Source organism: Epinephelus moara, chromosome 2, assembly GCF_006386435.1.
Source record: "Epinephelus moara isolate mb chromosome 2, YSFRI_EMoa_1.0, whole genome shotgun sequence".
In the NCBI taxonomy this organism is placed as follows: Eukaryota; Metazoa; Chordata; class Actinopteri; order Perciformes; family Serranidae; genus Epinephelus; species Epinephelus moara.
The window spans coordinates 14,238,447-14,260,504 of NC_065507.1; the positions used below are offsets into that span (position 1 = coordinate 14,238,447).

A 22,058-nucleotide genomic window follows, 5' to 3' on the forward strand; every position below is an offset into this window, starting at 1 on the left:
ATTTTAAGTGTTTTTCAAAAAATTCAAAATGGTGGAAAATCTATATAACCTGAAGTTATGGGTTCTTGAGGCAAATTTGTTCCTCATGAGGAGAGGCATCTCTGTGCAAAGTTTCATGTCTCTACGACATACAGGGCATGAGATATGCCCATTCAAAGTTACAATCGGTTGCTATAGCGCCCCCCTTTGGCTAATTGATGTAATATTGCTTCATTCACATTCTCCCATGACCCTCTACCACTGTGCCAAATTTCACATGGATTGACCAAGTCAGTGAGGAGAAAAACATGGAACAGACACACAGACAGAGTTTTCGTCATTATATAGTAAGATAAGATAAGATATAGTAAGATGAGAATGAAGCTTTTTGCTCATGGTTTTTGTATTGCGACGTGCCTCGCGTCTCTGTGCTCTAAGTGCCTGGCGTTTTGGTGGAGCGCTTTGAACTCCTCGGGTTGAAAAAACTTCAACTCAGAGCGGAAAAACGCCTCACGTCTTCTCTTTTTTGCGTCATCTTTTTTCCCACTGTCGGTTCATTTTAGAGGTGGGCCTTCTGTGGTGGTCATGACAACAAGTTTACAGTTGGTAAACAATGGAGGAGAAACTGGTGGTAGCAGTTGCTGGATACCCCGAGCTATACGGCCCGACGATAGACAGCAGGTTGTCAAACTATCCCAGAGTCATCCTAAATCCCAGGCGAAGCTCCTGGACCAACTGGTGGTACTCCCCATGATCCAACCTTTTCTTTAGGGTCTCATGTACCCACACAGATCTCCGTTTCCCTGAGCCCAACAAACTGACAGCCTCTCACCCTCAACCTGCTACGGTGCTTGTAAGAGCAAAACACAGCAATGTTGTTATCAACTGGTTGCCAACAATGGTTAACCTAGCTAGAACTGGTATCGCAAAAAACATCTTGGTTTCCCAACTTGTTGTACTGGAATGTGGGCAACATGGGTGTGGCTCCGACTTCCGAGTCATGGAACGCAGCATGTCACCACTTCCCATTTTAATAGCAAAGGAATATACAAACACCTTATTTTGAAAAGTTCAGTGTTCCTTTAAGCAAGACACTGAATCACCACCTACACAATACCACACTGACTCTGTGCTCTGACTCCTGGAAGAAAAATATACCCGTATAATGTCTTCAGGGTGGATGATGAATGGCTTATCATGCTGTTCGTGCAGTAGCATGCGTGCAATCAATTTGTTTCCTGCACGGGAGAGACCTGCATATGGCTGCACATGTGTCAGACTGAAGCTTATGTTCCGCAGAGACAGAAGCAAGCCGAGAAGACAACATACCTGAACACTCCATTCAAGGACAATCAGGCTTTGCTGCACATCTGGACAAAACATCACACATCCTCCCTAACCTCCTCCCGGTTGTCATCTCGGACTCGCGAGGGATTTTTCAGCTCACACGAGTGATGACAGAGTAGATGTGTGCGAAGAGGGAGAAATAATGTTGCAATTTCCCTTTTTTGGGGGGCGGGGGGTGTTAAACAGTGAGACCATGTGGTTTAGTTTATTTGAACGTGTAACACTACTAACATTTAGGTTCCTCGGAGGTCAAAGCACTTCCCCAGCAGTGCAAATATTGGAAATCATTTTCAAATAGTTTGCATGTGTGTGTGTGTGTCTTTCTCTGCACTCTCACCACTCTGCCAGACCCGTGGGAACAGCCATCTCCAAAATGATCTCAAGACTATTCTAATTAGCTTGTTTCCAATAATAGGAGCTAGAGGGAAGGGGGGGTCAAAGTGGCGGCCTTTTGCCAGAAAAATAATCCTTTTCATACCCTGCACATAGACTGGTGTGATCAGGTTTAAGGAATTCATATTCATTTGCCCAAATTATTTAGAAAAACGCCTGAATGAGCACTGAAACAAACAACCATAAACAAACTCCAATCAAGAATCACATATTCATGAACTGTCATTCTGGGCTGTTTTGTGCTTTAACACATTGGCAGCAGTTGTAGAGGATGCCTAACATGCAAAACAACATGCCGCCGGGGGGAGGTTTGTCAAGGTTAATACACTTATTGGTCTCCTCATGTGAAAGGATTTCAATGGGAGACACACAATGCCTGCTTTCACTGGCGGGTGAGGTGGTGTGTGTGGCAGCAGGGGCGGGAGAGGCGGCGGTGGTGTCGGAGGTCGAGGGGCATGAGGTCTGAATGGTATCGTGTGACACCGTCTGGCTCTGAGCGGAGCTGCTGAGCTGGTATCTACCGCTAGACAATGTAGCAGACCAAACATTTGGGAGCACTGCTGCAAGAAATGAACAGGTGGTCTTCAGAAAGAGCTCCACAGGAACTGATTTTACTAAAAACAAGAGTATCAGAGGCACCTTATATGATGGGATTTAAAGCAGATTATTTGCTTTAGTGATTAGTATGACAAGGATAATCTGATTATTTGACTATATTTTCATCTGATTAAGGTTAAAAACAACACTCAACTCAGCCGGGATCTCAGATATCTTTCAGTTTACAGAGTGGCTCACTAAGCCCCATAAACATCTACAACAACTTCCTTACAGGTGAATTTTTCTTCAACAGTTCAAACTCAAACTCGCTGTCTGTCCCCATAAATACGACCACACATACATTTCACACAAAAGCCCATAAAAGAAGAACTTCACAGCTGCTGGAGCTGCTTCTGTTCGTCTTCTCCACTGGTTTTCTCCCAGACTTTAAATTATTACTAACCGACACTATCCTGTCTTAAAGGTTAAAGGTCAGGGGCCTCATTCACACCTGTAGCTCTTAAGAACAAATGGGCCTCAGCGCCCGACACCAGCTAAGCATATTTCTGTCAGATGAGACGGCCAAACTTAGAAAGCACACCGTCTGAGAAGAGGAACTTATTAGAAAGTGGTTTTGCCTGTGTGGTTGATTCAGTCCTTTACAGCCTGACGTCTGGACGTTCAGTAGGTCCTCAGCTGGTCAACTTAGGCCAGAGGATTCAAATTTAATGACCTGACCTTTCTGCACAATCGTAAGGGCCATTAAATTCATTCAAATGGATGACTTTGCCACATTTATTTAATGCATCTAGGAAAGATGGCAACTAACACACCAGTGTTATTATTCTCTGGTAATATGTATTAAGCATGCAAGCTGTGCAGCATAAAAATGCTGGAAAAGTTCTGTTTTTGTATATTACAGTACAATAAAGACAAGGAAAAGGCATGAATTAAAGGTACGCTCTGGGGTTTTCCGAATACGAGTGGCACAGTGTAAAGCAATGTTTTTTGACTGAGTAGGTCCCCACATTGTTTATGAGAGACTCAAGACTTGAAGCCAATGTAAACAATGAATGTTTAAGAACAGTAAAATAAAATCTTGGCAGATGTTTAAGAGGTGGGAAACACATTCAATGTGTTTGTTATGCTTTAGATATACTCTGCCATTTAGTCCACTTTATGTGAGATAATACATGTTGTACATGTTTCACGAAACAGAGGAGTTCATATGACTAATGATTGAAAGTAAACTGAGGCAACAAAGGGGACGCTTGAGGTGTAGATAATGATGTTTCTATTTTATCTGTGCAAAAAATTGTTCGGTTTTACCTGACTGAACAGGAGAGCCTGCGTCTGTTGAAAAGCTATTGCATAAACATTTCATTCAGTGAGTGGAATTAACTTTAAACATTTATAAAATGTGAAATTTATTGAGGTCCAATACAGACTTCTTTTGGTTTACTCCTGCAGTGGTAAAAACAGCTATTTTCACAGACAAAATAAATAAAATTGTAGCTCAAATTTTCTTCTATTACTCAGATTGTATTGACCATGACAGGTTGTTTTAAGTGGGGCTACCGAATTCTATGCATGGTCATGTTTTCTGCTCTAAAAGCCACCCTAGGAGCTGAAACCTAGATTACACTAAACATTTAAGGCAAGCTCAGGCTATAAAACAGGTAAAACTAATTAAATCTGGACCAAAAAGTTTATGTGGGCCTCCGCTCAACATTGAGCTACCCAATAATGTACCATACACTTGCCACCCCTGTATTGCATAGCCCCTGTGTCCACTAAGGCATGATACACAGTGCATCATGTCTGACATTTTGCCATGGGAAAAATTATTTCAGATGATGCCAATGCAATGTTTTGTTTGAAAACATAACAGGGATCTTTACCACCAAAAAAGTACTAATTTTCATTCCAACATTAAAAATAAAAACTCTATAAACAAGTACAGGAAGCCTCGGCCAAACAGAGTCTGCCATAATCTTACCCCTTTTCCACCAACATGGAACAGGTTCTGTTCCAGTTCCCACACCTAATTTTAAACCACTGGAACCCAAAAAGCTGGTTCCCAGCTACAACCAAAAAATAGCAGGTTTTCCTTGACCTGAAGTGTGAACTGTGACGACGTCAGTGGACGTGTCGTATTCTACAGTTTGAGGATGGCGAGAACAAATAGAGACTTTAAGTTAGAAATCATTAGAAAAAAGACCATGTAGTGGTTTCACTAATAGTTGGTCCATGTATAAAAACCAATGTCTGTAATAACAGAACAAAAGTTTGCAGGTAATCAATAAGATCCGCCATCTTGTTACTACTGTTTATTTTCGTTGTGCATTGTTCAACGCCCTCCATTGATGACACAACCTTGATTATGACGGTTCTGCTCTAAACCGGTGGAAACATGGGCTGGTTTGTGAGACAGCACCAAAGTTCAAAGAATCCTGAACAGAACTGATTCAAGAACCAGAGCTAATTCGGTGGATAAGGGGTATAAGTCTGTGTCTGTGCACACCAGTATCCACCCAGGTGTCCATCTTACCTTGACATGCCTTGCCATCTGGCCCCAGTCTACTGCCTTCAGGACACTTGCAGTAGTAGCTGCCGATGGTGTTGCAGCAGTACCCCTCACAACCGCCGTCATCCACTTCACATTCGTTGACATCTGAAAGAAAGGATTAAAAACATAATGCACAGTCCACCAAACAGAAAGGTTTCTAGCCCCCTTTCAGTGAACCTTTCTCGCTCTTTGTGGACTGCCTTCATGTGTTTCAGTTATTTCCCTTTACAGCAGAAAGAAATCAACAAAACTTTTACAGCATTTACTTTCTCTCATCACTTTGTAGATCGTGACCCTGCTGCCTCTCCAGGCAATCTCTGTGACTGAAAAGCTTTTTTGTCAGGGAACTCCAAGAGGTAAAAACAAAAATGTCGATAGTGAGACTGGTGCCAGTCTTTAGGAACCAGTCCGCTCCAGGAGGTTAATAAAAGAAAAACAGCAGAAGCCATAACTTGCATCACATTTTGTGGTTCACCAGCTTAATTCACAAGCCTGAGACTGAAAATTCTCTCCAGACTCCAGAATCTTTAACCTTATCACTTCATTGCATCAGCTCCTCCTAAATAAGCCTCCTGCTGAACCACTCTGTAAAGGATAAAAACTACCTTCATGGTCTTCCCATGTTTCCTATGTTCTTACTTGTCCCTGAGGGCAAAATAGTTTCCAGGTTTGTTCCTTGTTTAGCTTTTGTACTCCAGCAAAGACCCTCAGTCTCCTTATCCTGGTGCTGTATAATGACTCCTATCAGCTGTGCATTACCAACAAAGAAGTCTTTAAACACGTCATACTACACGTGCAAAAGTGCAAATATGATCGATCTATGACATATACTGTATGACACATCAATGTGCCATTTTAATTTTGTACTGATCACTGGCAAAAAAAATGTATAACAGGAAAGATTTGCCTCATGTTGGTTATGGCAATTGGAAATTAAATTTAGTTTTCTGATTTAATATTTGCAGTATTCAAATAGAAAAGTTGAAAAAAACAAAAACAAGGGCTAAACAGAATGTTCCTGTTTGCTACAGTAAATGCAACATTCACTATATAAAAACTAGAAGTACTTACTATGATACAAATGCATGCATTCCTGATATTGTTTCATACTTTTGTTACAGGTGGAAATGGTGTGTGTATTAAAAAAAAGTTAACGGTTAAATACATGGGGCATGGACGAGGTGCCTGCAGCACAGCATGTAAATAAACTGAAGCTGCTACACTGACCGTGGAAGCCACGCTTGTCCACACAGGCATTGTCAAGCTCAACGCTAATTTTACACATATGGTCTATTTCTATTTCTCTAATACACTCAAAAACTACATAAAATTGTGTGAGAAAAACCAGTGCAATGTGTTAAAATAAATACCTCATTATACCAGAGGCAATGCAAAGCATAACAGCAACCATGTGGATGTTTTTTTTTACATTTCATAATAAAATAAATTTAATTAATCTATGCATTTAGTTTTTTTTCCACTTAATAAATCAGTAACAGTTAATATAGCTTACAGTTTCAAGCCCTGCATGACCAACTGTATTATCTCTTTGCGAAACTCAATATGCTCACAGTGAAGCTGGCAGCAACCACCATAATGTGGAGAGTTTTATTAGTAGACCGTAACTGAAAAATTAAAGGATGTTTTGCTGCCTCTTGCAGCAGCTGTAGCTGGAGAAAAAAATAGTTTAATTCACTGGGCCGACGGCCAGCGACTTTTAATGTTGCTCAGTGCATGAGTTGACAATGTGAACTAGTCAACACGCCTTAAATTTCACTGTGACAGCTTTGACCATCACTTTAGTTTTTATATGACATACAGTTTTAGTAATGAGTGGATCTTCAAACATGTATATATATCAAGTTTGGCCAGATTATGTGAACTGCGTATATTCTAATCCTCACACGGAGGAAAAAAAGTGTTGTGGAGCATCGTTGCCTTGCCTGAGAAGGACTAAATGCACAAACCCGCTATTTTTTAAATATCCCATGTAGAGAGACTCTCACTGCAGCCTGTTCTATTTTGAAAATGTCAGTGTGCAACTCCGTTGTGTGAACGATAAACGAGGTGCAGACTTCCATCTATGTCACCAGTGATGAGGAAATACAGTGAGTACTGGATGAAGCAGTAAGTGACAACAACCCTGCCCACATTTAAGGGTACTGTTTGCGGTAGAAACGCTACGGTCTAGGCACCATGTCTGAAGGGTTACCATACTGAAAGTTTTGGTGGAAACGGGCTTACACTACAAAGATAGATCCTGTGTAGCAGGTAAAAATCCCTCTTCCACCCCAAAATATGTGAGGTGTCTTGCCCCGTGAATTTCAGCCCTCAGAGGAGTCTTTGATGCCTGTCAATGAATACTTTCCCAGCAATCATTTTCAAAAGAAATTATTATTCTCTTGAGTGAAAAGCAAGAGCAAATGCGAAATGCTCCTGGTCACAGTAAGGTAATGCCTTAAGATCTGTACAACATTGAACTTTATCCTGATGTTTGTAGAGACTGATTAAACTGCTGATATTAACACAGTAGTTCTAGTCCAGGTGGCAGCAACACAGCCAAATCTCTCACAGATGATACAGCGTTGTTAAGGTGTTTGGTTTAGATAAAGAAAATGGTGACAGAGAAATGCACTTACATGGTCACCCCCTGTCAAAGAAGAAGACTAAGGAAACAGTAGGGAATGGAAAAGTTATTTACTGTAGTGAAGCATCTGTTCAAAGACTTAATGGGACCCGTCAGCTGTGTGTTGAGCAATAGTTTGTTTATCTTTCAATAACAGGAAATTTCCAAAGCAGAACTAGGGGAGACAATTTGGAAAGAAAAAGACAGGAGTCAGCGAGAGGTAACGAGCAGCATGCTTTACAAGAACAAGATGGTTGCCAGCTTGTCTGGGGAGATGAAGAGCACATGACAAACCAAGGTCTACCTATATAATCTTGGTGTAACTACAGATAGTTATTCTGTGAAATCCACTCACAGTTGCCTATGGCTCTACATTAATAAACAAGGAAGTGCATTTGATCATTACTAAGCCTGTAATTAAAGCTTTTAATATTTGTTAAGGCTTTAATAATAGCAGTATAATGTCCCTAACCCTCAGTACCCTGGTGTGTAGGTATTTATGCAAAGGTTAATCTAAAGCACATACAGCTTAATAGACTCCCAATAAGCAAAAGCCAACATAGATGCACTCCAAGACCCCTCTGGTGAAAAACCTGTAAACAATTTCTGTTCCAGGTTTCAACATGCTAAACGAGTAGACTCAGAGCACTGCCAGTATTCCTGTTGGTCCATTCAGGTCTGGTAAATTATGTCTGCACTGCATTTTATCTGTTTCTCTGACCAGGAAGACACCCATGGAGCACGGACAACTTGGCCAATATGATAAACAGCCTCTACCGCTCAGATAAAATGTCTCTGGCTTCATATGTGTGCACATGAATATACATGCACAGAAAATACACTTACGCATAATGGCACAAAACCATGACAATCCATTAGGGGATAACTGTCTCCAGCTGACCATGTGAGATGCATTATTGATTCTCTATTCAGATCGTTTTAATTGATGGGATGCAAAGCACAGTAGTTTGGACGAGTGGTGGTGAATTATTACAACCACACGTATTTCCCATATATCTTCCCTGTGGAGATGAAGAGATATAAAAGCATTTGTTACAGTAGGTGAAACAAACAATAGGGACAGAGCAGCAGCTGAGGTAAACAAGTTCACAGAGCAAATGTTTCTTTACAAGGGTAGTTATTAAAGGGTTTCCTGATCTACAATTTTTATGTAATAAAGTCTGCAGCAGGTAATACATCAGCAATGTTGGCGAGAGGAAAAGCAAGCAAAGTAGTCTATGAGCACTGCAAATTATTGGCTATATAGTTGAATTGTTATGTGGAATTGTTGATAATGTGGTCCTTAAGTGCAATTTGTAGAATTCCACATGACCTCAGAAACTAAGGATGGGTCGCCATTTTTGTTTTTCAGGCCACACCCACACTTGGTTTCTAAGGGCAAGCAGTGTTATCTGGGTCATCTGGACGGGCAGACTTTGTTTCAGGCATTTCTACACAATGATTTATTGGGCAGTTTGTTACCAAGCAGCAACGTCCTGGGCTGAACAATGAAGCCAACAGGGAAGTGTCAAAAGGGAAGTGTATAAAAGTGTATTGCCCTTTAAGGTTAGTACCAGATGCCAATCAATCCCCATAGAATTAACCCCATGTTGAAAGGAGTTGAAAGAGTTGGGCATTTTTGTATAACTCAACCGTTCTTAAAGCTTAAAGTTATGCATAATTGAGGGCGGGTCGCTTTGAGTGACAGACTGCCTGCCGATAGTTCCCTCGGCTTTCAAGTCAGATCCATCTCTTGCCAAAATATGGTCACTTCTGGCTCCAAAAAAACAATATGGCAAAGGCCTAAATGCTGAACTCGAGGCTTCAAAACAAATCAATGGGTGACGTCACTATGATTGTTACAGATTTAGGCTTAACTGTCCTGGTTCCAATCGTTGTAACTGTCTACCTTAGTTATCATCTTGAAAAATAAGGTATATTTTCCTTGTTAGGATTATATGCATGCAAATCTTTGTAATGCAGTGTTTCCCCTATTTGTGTTTGGCAGCAGAGCCAATCATTTAATGGCACCGCTGCTATATAAAAATTTCCCTACGTGCAATTAACTCATTATCTTTACTTTAAGCAGCTGGAACTGGAGGAAAGCAAAGATTATAGAGTGAACCCCCAAATGAGTGACAGACATTTATTCTAAATAGTTTGAAGGCCAATCAGAGGAACTGATCAGATGACGGAAAATACGCATGACAATTTCTCTACGTGTTGCTAGAATATCTTTACTGGTCTGTTGGTTCTGACCAAGCCTCCAGGAACAGCACTGGACTTTGAAGCCAATTTGACATAGTGGCCAAATGTAGAATTACATTTTCTAGGTCCATCACATGATGCCATTGGGCCCAAAAAGACTTCCTATAAACATTGCTAGAGAGCCATCTGTAAATCAATGGAGTTATTTTTTTTTTTTTTTAGCATCACAACCCCTGCAAAATGACATTTCACCATCAGGATTTGATTCATTTGATCTGATAACATTTCAAAAGTCTAGAAGAACCACATGATTAAATAATTTTCATCCATATTTAAGTTATAGGAGAGCTAAACCAGAAGTTAGCTGCTCAGCTGTGCTTAAAGGGGAAGTTCCGTTTTTTTTTTTTGGTGGGCCCTTGTTCATTCCTATGAAAGTTGCTCAGTTGAACATTAAGCCAAAATAACTCAACATCTGCAGTATGAAATTACCAGAATGTTCCGCCCTGTGGGGCCTGTAAAGTAAGCGCACTGGAGCACTACAGCAGTTTGTTCCAACCTGGACTTTATTCCTGGCATTAAATACGGTTGTTTACTCACCCAGATAAGTTTGGTGTCATTTGGAGTCCTTCGGAAGATATTTAGATCTGCGAGAGCCGCGTACATCCATATAGTGGGAGTGATCGGGGCAGCGACAATGAGGCTCTAAATAACACATCATCTGCCGCGAAACTCGAATCGTGAATCGCTAGAGTTGCTTGTCATCATTATCACCCGGGTCATTTATACTGACCTACTAACCTCTGACCTGGATGATGTCATCGTGCCGCCGCACATAGATATATATACATAGATGCCGCACCCTGGCTTGTGGGATGCGTCAATACCGCCGCCATCTTGCCTAGGTGCTCTGACCGGTTCAGACCCATGTCAGACTCGGCAAAAATGCCACATTTTTGCTCTGCATTTGGGTGTACGAACGAGATAAGTGTTAAAACCAAGCAGAAGGGAATAACATTCCACAGGTAAGAAGTTGTTTTACAATATTTTGTTGTTTTACAATATTTTACTGTTACGAACATGTTTAATGAGATATATATCTCAAAAAGTGATCCATCTTTTAAGCTAATCAAGTAAAGTAACTGTCCTGATCTGGTCCTAATGCCAAATTAAGCTAACGCTATGTCACACAACTTAATGAAAAAAGGTTAACATTTATATAATATTACTCATAAAATTATGATGCTTTGTCAAACAGCTATGTCGGTGTATGTGTTGTTCCAAATTGTCAACTATCTGTTTCATGGCACCAACGTGACATAACGCAGTATAACGTTAGTAGTTAACTTGTGGCCTGAATTGTAACTACAAATTATGTGGAACTGCGTTTTTCTGGCACACTTATTTTGTGTGTAACTTAGCTTCCCAGAAAACACAGATAGGAGACGGGCATGGGTAGCAGCAGTGAGGAGAAAGGACTTTGTCCCGAGTAACCCCTCAGTCATCTGCAGCTGTCACTTCAGACCTGAGGACTTCGACAGGACTGGGCAGACTCCTATCCTAAAAATAATACTAGCTACTGTACACTGTATTTTTTGTAAATATGACCTAATAATGTAAACAGGCTCCCATGAGCACTGTGGTGTTATACATATGAGATTAAAGCAAAATTTTGTGTAAACATGCAGCTCTAAGTCATTTATTTTCACTTGTACAAAACCAACATTTGTTAATCAGAATCTACACTGCAGCTCGGCACAACCCTGCTGATACACTATTTTTTGCACATTGTGTGAAATGTAAATAAACATTTATAGTCAAAATTAATAATTAAATGACATCATGGTGGGCATTGTACATCTAGTAAGAAAAAAGAATATTTATTACGTGGGGAAAGTTTAGTTTAAATGTGTTGTAGAACTATTACTGTTACTTTATCTACATAAGATCAAATATTTTGGTATGAAAAGCTGCATTTTTTATTTAACCAAGTATCCTGTATCATAACTACATGTCTGACGATTGTAACAAACCAAACCGCATGAAAATCGGTTGAGAATTCAGCGAGTAATGATGATTTTAATCATAAATAATCTCCTGCCTCAATAGACATACATGCATTAGGCAGCGCGGCTCCACCTGGGCAAGATGGCGGCCGCATTGACGTATCGCTCCAATGAGGAGCACCGTTGAATGTGGCATCTATGTATATATATCTATGGCCGCCGCACACCCGTAGCTCTTTTTACGGCTGATTTGCTACTTTAAGTTTTTTGAAACATGGCTGAATATGTGTCAGATTTTGAGGTTGTGGACGACGACTTTGAATATGATGGACGTCCTTACTGTTTTGAGCCAGAGTATACGGATGAGGAGCTCTTTGAAAGGAGGATGCGGAGGCAGAGAGAGGAACAGCTGGCCAGAGAACAACAAACCGCTGCACATCCAAGAATAGATGCTAACTGGTGGTGTTCTTGTGAACAATGTTCCACTATGCCAACAGAGGAGGAATGTCTTTGTTGCTCCGAGTGGGATTTGAGGCCAGGACATACACGTCTGGATGTCTCCAGAAATGACAACTACAGAGGATTTCACTTCTATGATCAACCGGGCTGTTGTAGAGACTTTTTTTCGTGTCCCGAAAGTAAACTGAAGACCCAGCCAAAGCCTGCAGGACTGAACGGGCAACTTACGATTGAGTAAGTAACGTTAGCCTACACACATGCATAAGTTGTTTATTTTCCTTGAATTTGTTTGCTTGATAAGTAAATAACTATGAGAATTTACATTCCTTTAGTTTCTTCTCATCGCATGTGTAGAACGGCCCGCACACTGCACAAAGAGCAGAGGCACTTCTTATGCAAAACATGAATTTATTATTACATAGTGCTCAGTGACCAAAAGTGAGAAACAGAAAGGTGAACGTTTCGGTGGTAAAGAGGATTGTCTTTACGAATTGCCTCTGACATCATCCAGGTCAGAGGTTAGTAGGTCAGTATAAATGACCCGGATGACGATGATCACAAGCAACTCTAGCGATTCATAAAAACATATTGGTGAAATGAACGAGTTTCGTGGCAGATAATGTGTTATTTAGAGCCTCATTGTCGCTGCCCCGATCACTCCCACTATATGGATGTACGCGGCTCTCGCGGATCTAAATATCTTCTGAAGGACTCCAAATGACACCAAACTTCTCTGGGTGAGTAAACAACCGTATTTAATGCCAGGAATAAAGTGCTCCAGTGTGCTTACTTTACAGGCCCCACAGTGCGGAACATTCTGGTAATTTCATACTGCAGATGTTGAGTTATTTTGGCTTAATGTTCAACTGAGTAACTTTCATAGGAATGAACAAGGGCCCACCAATAACACTATATCCAGCTCTCTTTATACATCCATAGTTCTGACAAATGTAGCTCATGCTGAACATTCACTGTTACATTCATGGCATTCATGGTTTACTGTTAACCTGACATTGAGCTCACCTGCCTGTCCCGAATGCAGACACACCGTCTTTCCTTACGCAACACACACACACACACCGCACTGACCTCTTCTGTAGAGGCTAAGATACACTCAGCTGCTTTCTGACATTTAGCTTTGTTTTGTCCTGTATTGTGCCCACACAACCTACATGACATCTCATCTTTTTCTCATCTACATTTCTCCAGGATTGAAGTCATTTTGCCTCTGTGACTTGAAACAATTTGTGATTTTGATGTCATCTGCAGCTATGCACAAATATGTGTTCAAAGCCCTTCCCCAGTCAGCGGACATGCTAAATAGCTTCCAGCAGCACAAAACAAACAGATGCCGCTGCAAAAAGTCCTAAGGGTCCTAGGGAAAAAAAGTCCTAGGGGGAAATGTGGTGATGTGCATTTTTTTTCCCTCAGCAATAGATAATCAAGTGTCAGGGTGAAATTGCTCACTACAGTTGGCTATGTTCCCCTGCCTTGACCTTTGAAAGCCTTCACTTCCACAGTAGTCCAGCATTCAGCACATTCCACTTCTCTAGGGGGGTCTAAGACAACTTCTGTCTAACCCTGAAAAATGTGCACATGGATACACATAGTTGCACACAGAGAAACAACAGCTCTGCACTTTTCATTAACTTAAAGGAGAGTGACGTGGCCCCGTAACCTCAGGGCCTGCCCCCTTACACATCCCCACTTTGATCCCACAGCTCCTGAGAGCCCTAATGAGCTCTCCATATCAGCTCAGGGTCATTTGCCATCACCATTAAGATGGCGAGCAGAGAGAAAAACAAATTTGAACCAACATTTTGGAAGGTTCTGGGTAACATGATATTTACAAGGCTGCACGTCACATGCTGCTATGAGAGTGACGAGTTATGTGATACCTACCATGTGGTGACGAAACTGCACAGTCAGAACTCGTCACCATTCCTAAATATAACCCCTGTTTTAACTGTAACCTGAAAGAAAACACTTAGCTTAAATGAAACCTCAAACGAAGACAGAAGCCACAGTTTCATGATCCAGGTTTCCGAATGTTGCTATTTTTGAGTTCGTGGCTTGGCCTTTCACAACAGTCATCAGTCACAGTCTGCATCTCTGGCCAAACCTGACAGTCATCAAATGAACATAATTCTGGAGTGAAACTGCTTTAATATGAGATCAAGAATAGCTGACTTGTTAGTGCCATGGCTCTTGGATCAAACCTTTAAGAAAGGATTTAACTAAGATGTAGTGATTTGAGAGACATGAGGGATTAAGCTGTAGATAAAATGAAATACAGATAGTTTACTGAACATAGGTCTGTCGTGCATGCAGCCAAAAATACCTGTGTTTTGTACACAAACACTTTTTGAGCACATGCTCAATGACTTTTAAGACATTTTAGTTCCTACAAGAATATATATATTTCCTTGGCAAAAGAGCTCCAGCACCTGACAGAGAAGGTGGCAAGCAATTAACCTAAATACAAACATCTCTTTAGAAACCTGAGGTCAATATGTCTATGTTCGTCTTCAGTCAGTGGACGCTCTGACTTTTAGTTTGTGACTTTGGTGTCTTGACCTCTCTGATTTTAACTACTTCATCATCATTGTTGTACATAAACTGGATTGCTGGTAGAGACGTAATCATAAACAGTTCCAGATGATGCACCGCGTTAAACCCTCCCCTCATGCATAACAACACATCTCAGATGCTCACTGTGAACCACAACCTTTAGTGGTTTGATGCTTTATCAACCGTTATATCTCACAGCCCTGTGCTGTCTCTAGGAACTCAGAAACAATCTGACTAACTGTGGCCCACACAAACCTCTAGGGCTGTAATCATGAAAACCATCCCGTTGACTTGGAATCTGAACAGTGTTACTCTTGACACATGTTGGCATTAAGACGTTAAGATAACCGCTGCCGTGGTTCAGCTATCGTGCATTCGAATGTATTACACAGGCCACCCGCGTGAATACACATATGCATGCATCCAATTATAGTCTCCACAGACCTGCTCGATGTTACGAGGGGACCTTTTATCGTCCAACATAAAACATCTCAAAAGACAAAATATAACACTGTCAAAACAAGAAGCTGGGTCCTTTTTCGTAATGCATCCAACACACTAAACAATCTTTTCTAGCTCTTTAGCAAAGATGCTATAATTGCTAAGTGGAATGTTCTCATGTGATTCTCCTTATGTCAAGCATTTATGTTGCAAGACAACAGATCATTTTATTATGGACCTGTGTCACCCGGTATTGTTTTGGTATATGAGCTACTACACATAATTTATTGAAGCTATCTAGCAGAATTTCAGGAGCAGGACCACACCTCAACCGTGTCACTTCCTGTGTCTATATACCTTCCTGTGTTCTTAGCCCCTTCCTCCCATCTCCTCCATCTCTTCATCTCTCTGCCTTTCCTCTATCTAGAGTCCTAAGGAGTTTGTCGTGCCTGGGTGCTACGGTGGATCCCCTGTTGAAGGGGCAAATCGAATAAGCTGCAAGAAGTCAAAGCCTCGCATATTTGTCACGTTTTTCTTTAATAAAACTGTTAAATGCAACTTATTGATGGTGAAGTCCTTGCTAGTGATTTAAAAATTGTGTAAAGCACTGTGACCCTTACAAACATGTACCTAAACCTTGTTTGGCATTGCTACAGCAGACTGTACCCTTAAATGTAGGCAGGGTTGTCACCAGATGGTAATAGCCACGTCACTGCTCCATCAAGCTCTTGCTGTATTTCCTCTTCACTAGTGATGCTGAGGAAAATCTACACCTTTGTTGATCATTGTTAATACTCTCTGTTGCACTTGATGGGATATTAAAAAATAGTGGGTTCGCGCACTGAGTCCTTGTGGAGCAAGAATTTCGATTCTCTATTGCCTAATCAACGGACTGCTGTGTTTCTAGTTCCACCTTTTACTTTCAGATCAGTGTGCTAGGTACCTCAATGAAAATGGGACAGAATGGAGTGGTTCTGGCACCGTCCACAACTTCTGACAATAGAAACACAAGCAGTTTTAATGTCTAAGGAAACCTAACTGAACCGGACTGCTTGGTGGAAATGAGCACTTTAGATCCAAGTCCCCTGATACTCAAACACCTGCTGTCTCTTCCTCAATATTCACCATTCCTGACTTCCTCATGTGGCCTCCGAGCTTTGTACCTACAAATTTGGATGATCAATCTTCATCTCACTGATGGACTGTCAGCACAGATGACACATACCACTTACCTCAACACAGAGCCATTCTTCTATACATTTTGGAAACACATCTGTGTACTTTCTGCATCACTTTTAAACTCAGTCTTTCTCTAATGCACACTTTATCTGTGTTATCTTATGAAAATAATGTCTTAGATGTAACTTTGAAACACTGTTATATCTTTCACATTCATGGCTCAGAGTTGAATGGAAAGTGTTGGTCTCCTGTTGGTTTATGGATGGTGGTGATAATGGTTTCCCATCAGGAAACGGAGAGAACAGACAGCTGTTTGGATGTTCTTGTGTTCTCTTTAGACAAACATCGGCCACCAAGTCCCCATTCCTGCTTCTCTCATTAGGTGTTATTGACATTACTTGTCCCAGTACCTCCCCAGTCCAATTTCTCCAAGGACCAACTGTCTTCCTCCCTCCAAAAAAACTATTTGAAGTACTTTGACATTAAATAAATCAACAAACCTTCGACCATGTGTCCATTCCCCTCATGTTGGAAACATTAGGCAAAAAAAAAGTCACGATCAATAACTGAATCAGCAGGCCTCAGCTGCGTGGCATGTCTCTCATCGCTGTTCAATGAATGTGGAAGGTTTGGATCTTAGACCCCAGTGGTCGGAAGTGATACTCTAACCTGAGGAGATTTACTGTTTCTTCCTTACTAGATGGAAATTGAGTCCCTAGCAGGAATTTTTCATATTTCCTACATTTTCTAAGTCTCTATTCCCACATTTCTATTGTGTCAAATAGACATAGAAAAGGAATGCAACCTACCAAACAACCTGTCTGTGTCTAAGAAGTCTGCAACACTCATCTTTGAAAAAACCCCCGATGTCTCAATTGATTTTGCAAGCGTTGTGTCTTCAGCTGAAAATGACACATTCGCAAAAGAAAAAGATATTTGATATTGCAACATCCACCCTTCAAATAAACCAAAAGGGAGACAAATGAGAGCTGTCATAGCAGGAAACATGCTTTGACTGCTCTTTTGAACATCAGAAGGAGTGTTGCAGCAGAGCCAGCTAATAAAGCAGTAAAATTACAGTGGTTTGGCCATGAGCTGTAAAACTGTAATGCTGATATATTCCACCTGATGATTTGAGGCTCACATTCATCTCCCATTCCTTTAGCTCTGTTATTTCTTTGAATTGTTCTTCGACCCTATCACAGCCAGTTATGCATTCATTATTCTAATCTGCGAAATAAAAATGCACCTCAATAAAACCCATTGTTTATTATGGTTATTTATTATTCATTGGCTACATTGAAGAAATACATTGCTGCAGCTGAACTGCTGCTATGATGTGTGCATTTACTGCTCTGTAATGAATTTGTCCTGGGGAGCACCAAGTGGCACACAAGTTTAGTCATGTTTGGTTTGAATCTAATTATCTAGTCAACCACTGCTCTCTCATGTTAATACGAATATGGGTCACTTGGTGATGGCACTGTCTGTCCACAACTTTGTTTCAGATTCAACAACAACTTAAAGAGGCAACAGACAGCATCTTTTCCTAAATATATCATTATGACAATAATATGGGTTGCACAGGGTAGTGGCCACAGTAAAATTAGACTATCAGCGTTTGCTTAGGTTATTTAGTGGCTTTGCAATCTTTGCAATAAGCTTCTGCCACCGGTGCTGAAATTTCGCGGAAGAAATCTGCTTTACAGCAGGAAATGCGTCATGTATTGTGAAATTGGACGGTCAGCCAATCAGGGACTGGAGCTGGTCCTTATGAGGAATTGGCCGTGGCATGAGATAGTTGAGTCACGAGCACAATGGCAGATAGACAAAGTCTGGAAACAAATGAAAAACGGCCTAGCAAAAGAAAATGAGCTAATCTGAGGAGGCAAAGAAGAGCAAAAATGAGAGTGATAAAAGAAGAGGAAAAACAAGAGTAAACCTCAGTCAGGCATTCAAGAGATGGAGGGAGCTCCGTGACCAAAGAGGCTTCAAAACCGATGTCCAGCTAGCTTTCTTTCTAATGGATCAGTAAGTAACACGGCTAAAAGTTAGCTAGACGAGAGAGGACTGCTGGCTGCTAGTTCATTCCAGCTAGCCAGCATCACACATCGTTGCAACCAGGGACCGGGTAGCGAGTGTTGGTCGGCTGACATCCTCGTTGCCATTCTACGGCAGCCCTCGGACAGTGATACCCCCCTCCCTTCCTTCTGTTCTCTTCTCATTCAGTTTGAGCTCCAACCGGCCGCATTGTTTCCATACGGCACCATTTATTCTAGAATCGGGACTGTTTACATGTGCATATTGGTATAATTCCACTGTGTCTACTGTTGTTTGTACTGATACTGTACATATTGGTATAATTTACTGTGAGCTGTTTGTACTGGTACTGTGCATTCTGCTATAATTATTTGCATTACTATTTGTTTTTTTCTTCAGATAAATCTGATAATTGTTGCTCGGTCTCTTTACTCATTCATTTAGTATAGTGTCCACACACTTTCTCATTCTACATATACATAAAGGTATTCTGGTGGCTTTACAGCCTACATTTTATTGATTATCTCTGATCCCCACGGTCAATTTTGTCATTGCAACAGTGCAACACAACACCACTGACACTAGGTGGCGCCAAGCTAAAAAAAAAACTTATCCTATCTGTTGGCATTAAATTTTGTACATTCACAGTCCCCACAGGATGAATCCTACTGACTTTTCCTCTGCTGGTGGCCCCATTTTTGGACTTTTAGTGGAATATCTCAACAACTATTTCTTGGATTGCTGTGGAATTGGTACAGATATCTATTGACATTTCCTCTAGCACCACGATGGAGTTGATATTTTAGTTTTTTTGTAAAATATCTAAACAACTATTGGATGGACTGCCATGAAATTTGGTAACACGTCTCCTACAGGATAAGTTGTAATCACTGTGGTGCTCCACTGACTTTTGACTCTGACAGCCCAGTCAACTGATGGAGCAGTTGATAGATGGAAGGGAGTCAGCTGATAGATCACATGATTCCTTTCTATGCAACCAATTGGTGAATCTCATTCAGGGCGCCCTATTTAAACTGCTCTGGCCTGCCTACTGTTGCTGCTTCCCCTGTAAGCCGCCTTGCAATCCGCCTCCACCCCAGCTCCTCCTTTTTATGCTGTGTCCGACTTATCAATGTCATTTCTGTTTGTCGTTGCTGATGCTCTGTTCTGTTCCTGGGGGTCTTTGCTGCTGTTAGTAGTAAAAGTGTGTTAATAACATTTCTTAACTATTTACAGAAATGCAGTCACTTTGCGTTTACCCATACAACAAAATGCAAAGACCTCTACTTTTGTTTTGTTCCATGCTATATTTTGGAAGGATCCATAACCTCAACAATTCTTATTTCTATAAACTCAGATTTAAACCAGTAACACCAGATACTTTCATCTTGGGACTACAGGACACAAATTTAGTTGAAGTTACTGGTTACTTTCAGCATTTAAGCTGAGAAGAAGAGGTCCATCAAGTGCTATTATAAAAACACCACAAGATCCTGTGAACTAGACCAAAGGTCAAAGGTCGTTCATAGACAGCTAAGAGGCTTTAAGGAACCGGTCACGGAGAGGAAAGGGAGCTTCAACAATCAGCTCAGTAGAAAGACAAGACAAAAGTGGAATTGTTTTCAAGATGTTGCATTGAATAAAATGGACAGCTAGCTTGAGAAAGGGATATAATCAATCATGGCTTACAACACTGAGAAAGAACACTGTCGTTTGGGCCTCATTCAAGCACACAATAATAAAGTGGAGAAACAGAGCTAGTGTTTGAGTCATAATTTGTCCAAGAAGGGAACTGGCATTATGGGAAACTGCATGGATTTCTCACTCTCTTCTCGCTATATGAAGAACCAGTAATCCTGCGCGTTTTGGACCACATGGTCGTATGCTTCTACCACCTCACACCAGCAGCTCACATGTTTCCCATTTGTCCCTTCAACGCAGAATTTATGCTGCAAAATAATGGGGATTTTCAGCAACTTTTTCTTCACTTGTGCACACATTTCTCCTCTTCAGTTATTTTTTTTTATAACATTCATAAAATCTAATTTGTTTCCTCGACAAAAGACTGGAATGGTGACAACTGGGTGCTGCTCTGTTTTTGTAAGCAGACAAAGTTACAGACTAAACCCATAAACTGAAGTAACATGCATAACTTGACATGAGAACTGAATGATCTAAGGTGGTTCTCAGTATTATATTAAGCTTCATGAACTGATAAATAACCATGAACAACATAGTGCACCTGGGATGGCAGAGGAAGTTCAAGACAGTGTCCACTCACACATGCAAAGTGTGAGGGTTACGTCACTGTGGTGTCCACATTAGTCTGCACAGCTATTAATCACACAGTCCTGCAAACCCTTTAGTCCGTGAGTGAGTCAATTCTACCAGATTCAAGTTATTAATGAACAAATGTATTCTGAAACAACATCTGGACACCTGCCCTTAAGGTGTAACCCCTTGCCCTTTATCTCCATAAAAGCCTCTGTCGACTTCCACATCTGGAGAAGCCATCCGCCAGGAGATAGGATAGAAAATGCGTTCCACAGAAAGGATGAAACGTGGTGGTAGATTTAAATGCCTTATGTTCAGCAAGTGAGGGACAACTTGGCATCTCACAACAAGAAAATGTTCTGTAAAAACTGCCATTTAAAATTGATTTTAATCTTGGGCTCAACTTAATCCATGTCTACCAAGGTAACCGCGAAATAACATTGAAGTGAATTCTGAGAAACATCCTGCAACACATGTACTCAGTTACACAGCTTCAATATCATTTGCCATTGTCATAAATTTGACTATTAACCTGTTCCCCTGATGCATACTGAAGGTGCCTGTTAAAGCAATAGTTCACCCTAAAACCAAATGAGCAAGCTCAGCCTTATGAAACCCTTCTACAAAACAACAACAGGGAAAAACTGCATATCCCAAAAAGTGCAAAAAAGGACAAAAAAGCTACTCCAAGAAGCTCAGACTGAAAAACAATCATATTCACTTCCTTCTTCTGTAGCCAAACGGCTGCACCACGGTGCCAAAAGTCAGATATTTATCAAGTGTTCTGACTGATGAAAGTCAAAAGAAGTTTATGATTCTTTAGTTATTTTGGTCAAAGGCCTTTATCAGTGACCTTTGGTAAAGTGAGGAAGCCTGATCCCTACCAGAGACCTCCCTTTACTTTCCTAATGCCAACACAACACAGGCATAGCCAACCCAAGTTCAAGGAGGATCCTCTAATCTGAAAGGGCTCCACTGCTACTGTAGGAATCTCACAGTGAGCTTTGGGAGCACATGGTTAATCACACAGACCATTAGCCCCAACCCACTCAGCATTAACCTGGTAAACAATGGTGCCTTGATGCATTTGAGGAGACGAGGGTGTGCTTGTTTAGTGTGTGAGAACTGCCCCGCCATATGGCAGCCATTAGGGCTCTAATGAGCCTCTTCCTCTGATAGCTATGCTGAGCATGTAGCACTTGCATTGCCCAGTCTGTCCTCCTGCCAGGCATGCTACCTTCAAGCCTGTGTCTTGGCATATGATTCCTACATCCAAACAGTTAAAGGCAGACTGAGTGAAAAGTGAAAACTGCCATCAGTGTTTTTCTAGACAGATCTATGTTTATCTACAGGAAGAGTCACATGAAATGTATACTGTCCAACTGTTTGACATCTACTGAATTACGTCCTCTCCGTGTGCACCTTGGACATC

General features: G+C 41.1%; 1 protein-coding gene across 5 annotated transcripts in view; it reads right to left on the minus strand.

Annotated features, from left to right (window-relative positions):
- Positions 1-22,058, minus strand: part of megf6 (multiple EGF like domains 6) — a 76,750-nt gene that overhangs the window by 41,564 nt on the left and 13,128 nt on the right. For all 5 annotated transcript variants that reach the window (XM_050070030.1, XM_050070021.1, XM_050070013.1 and 2 more), the window contains one exon: positions 4,808-4,930. In XM_050070030.1, the coding sequence (XP_049925987.1) occupies positions 4,808-4,930 (123 nt within the window). The remainder of the gene's footprint in view (positions 1-4,807; positions 4,931-22,058) is intronic.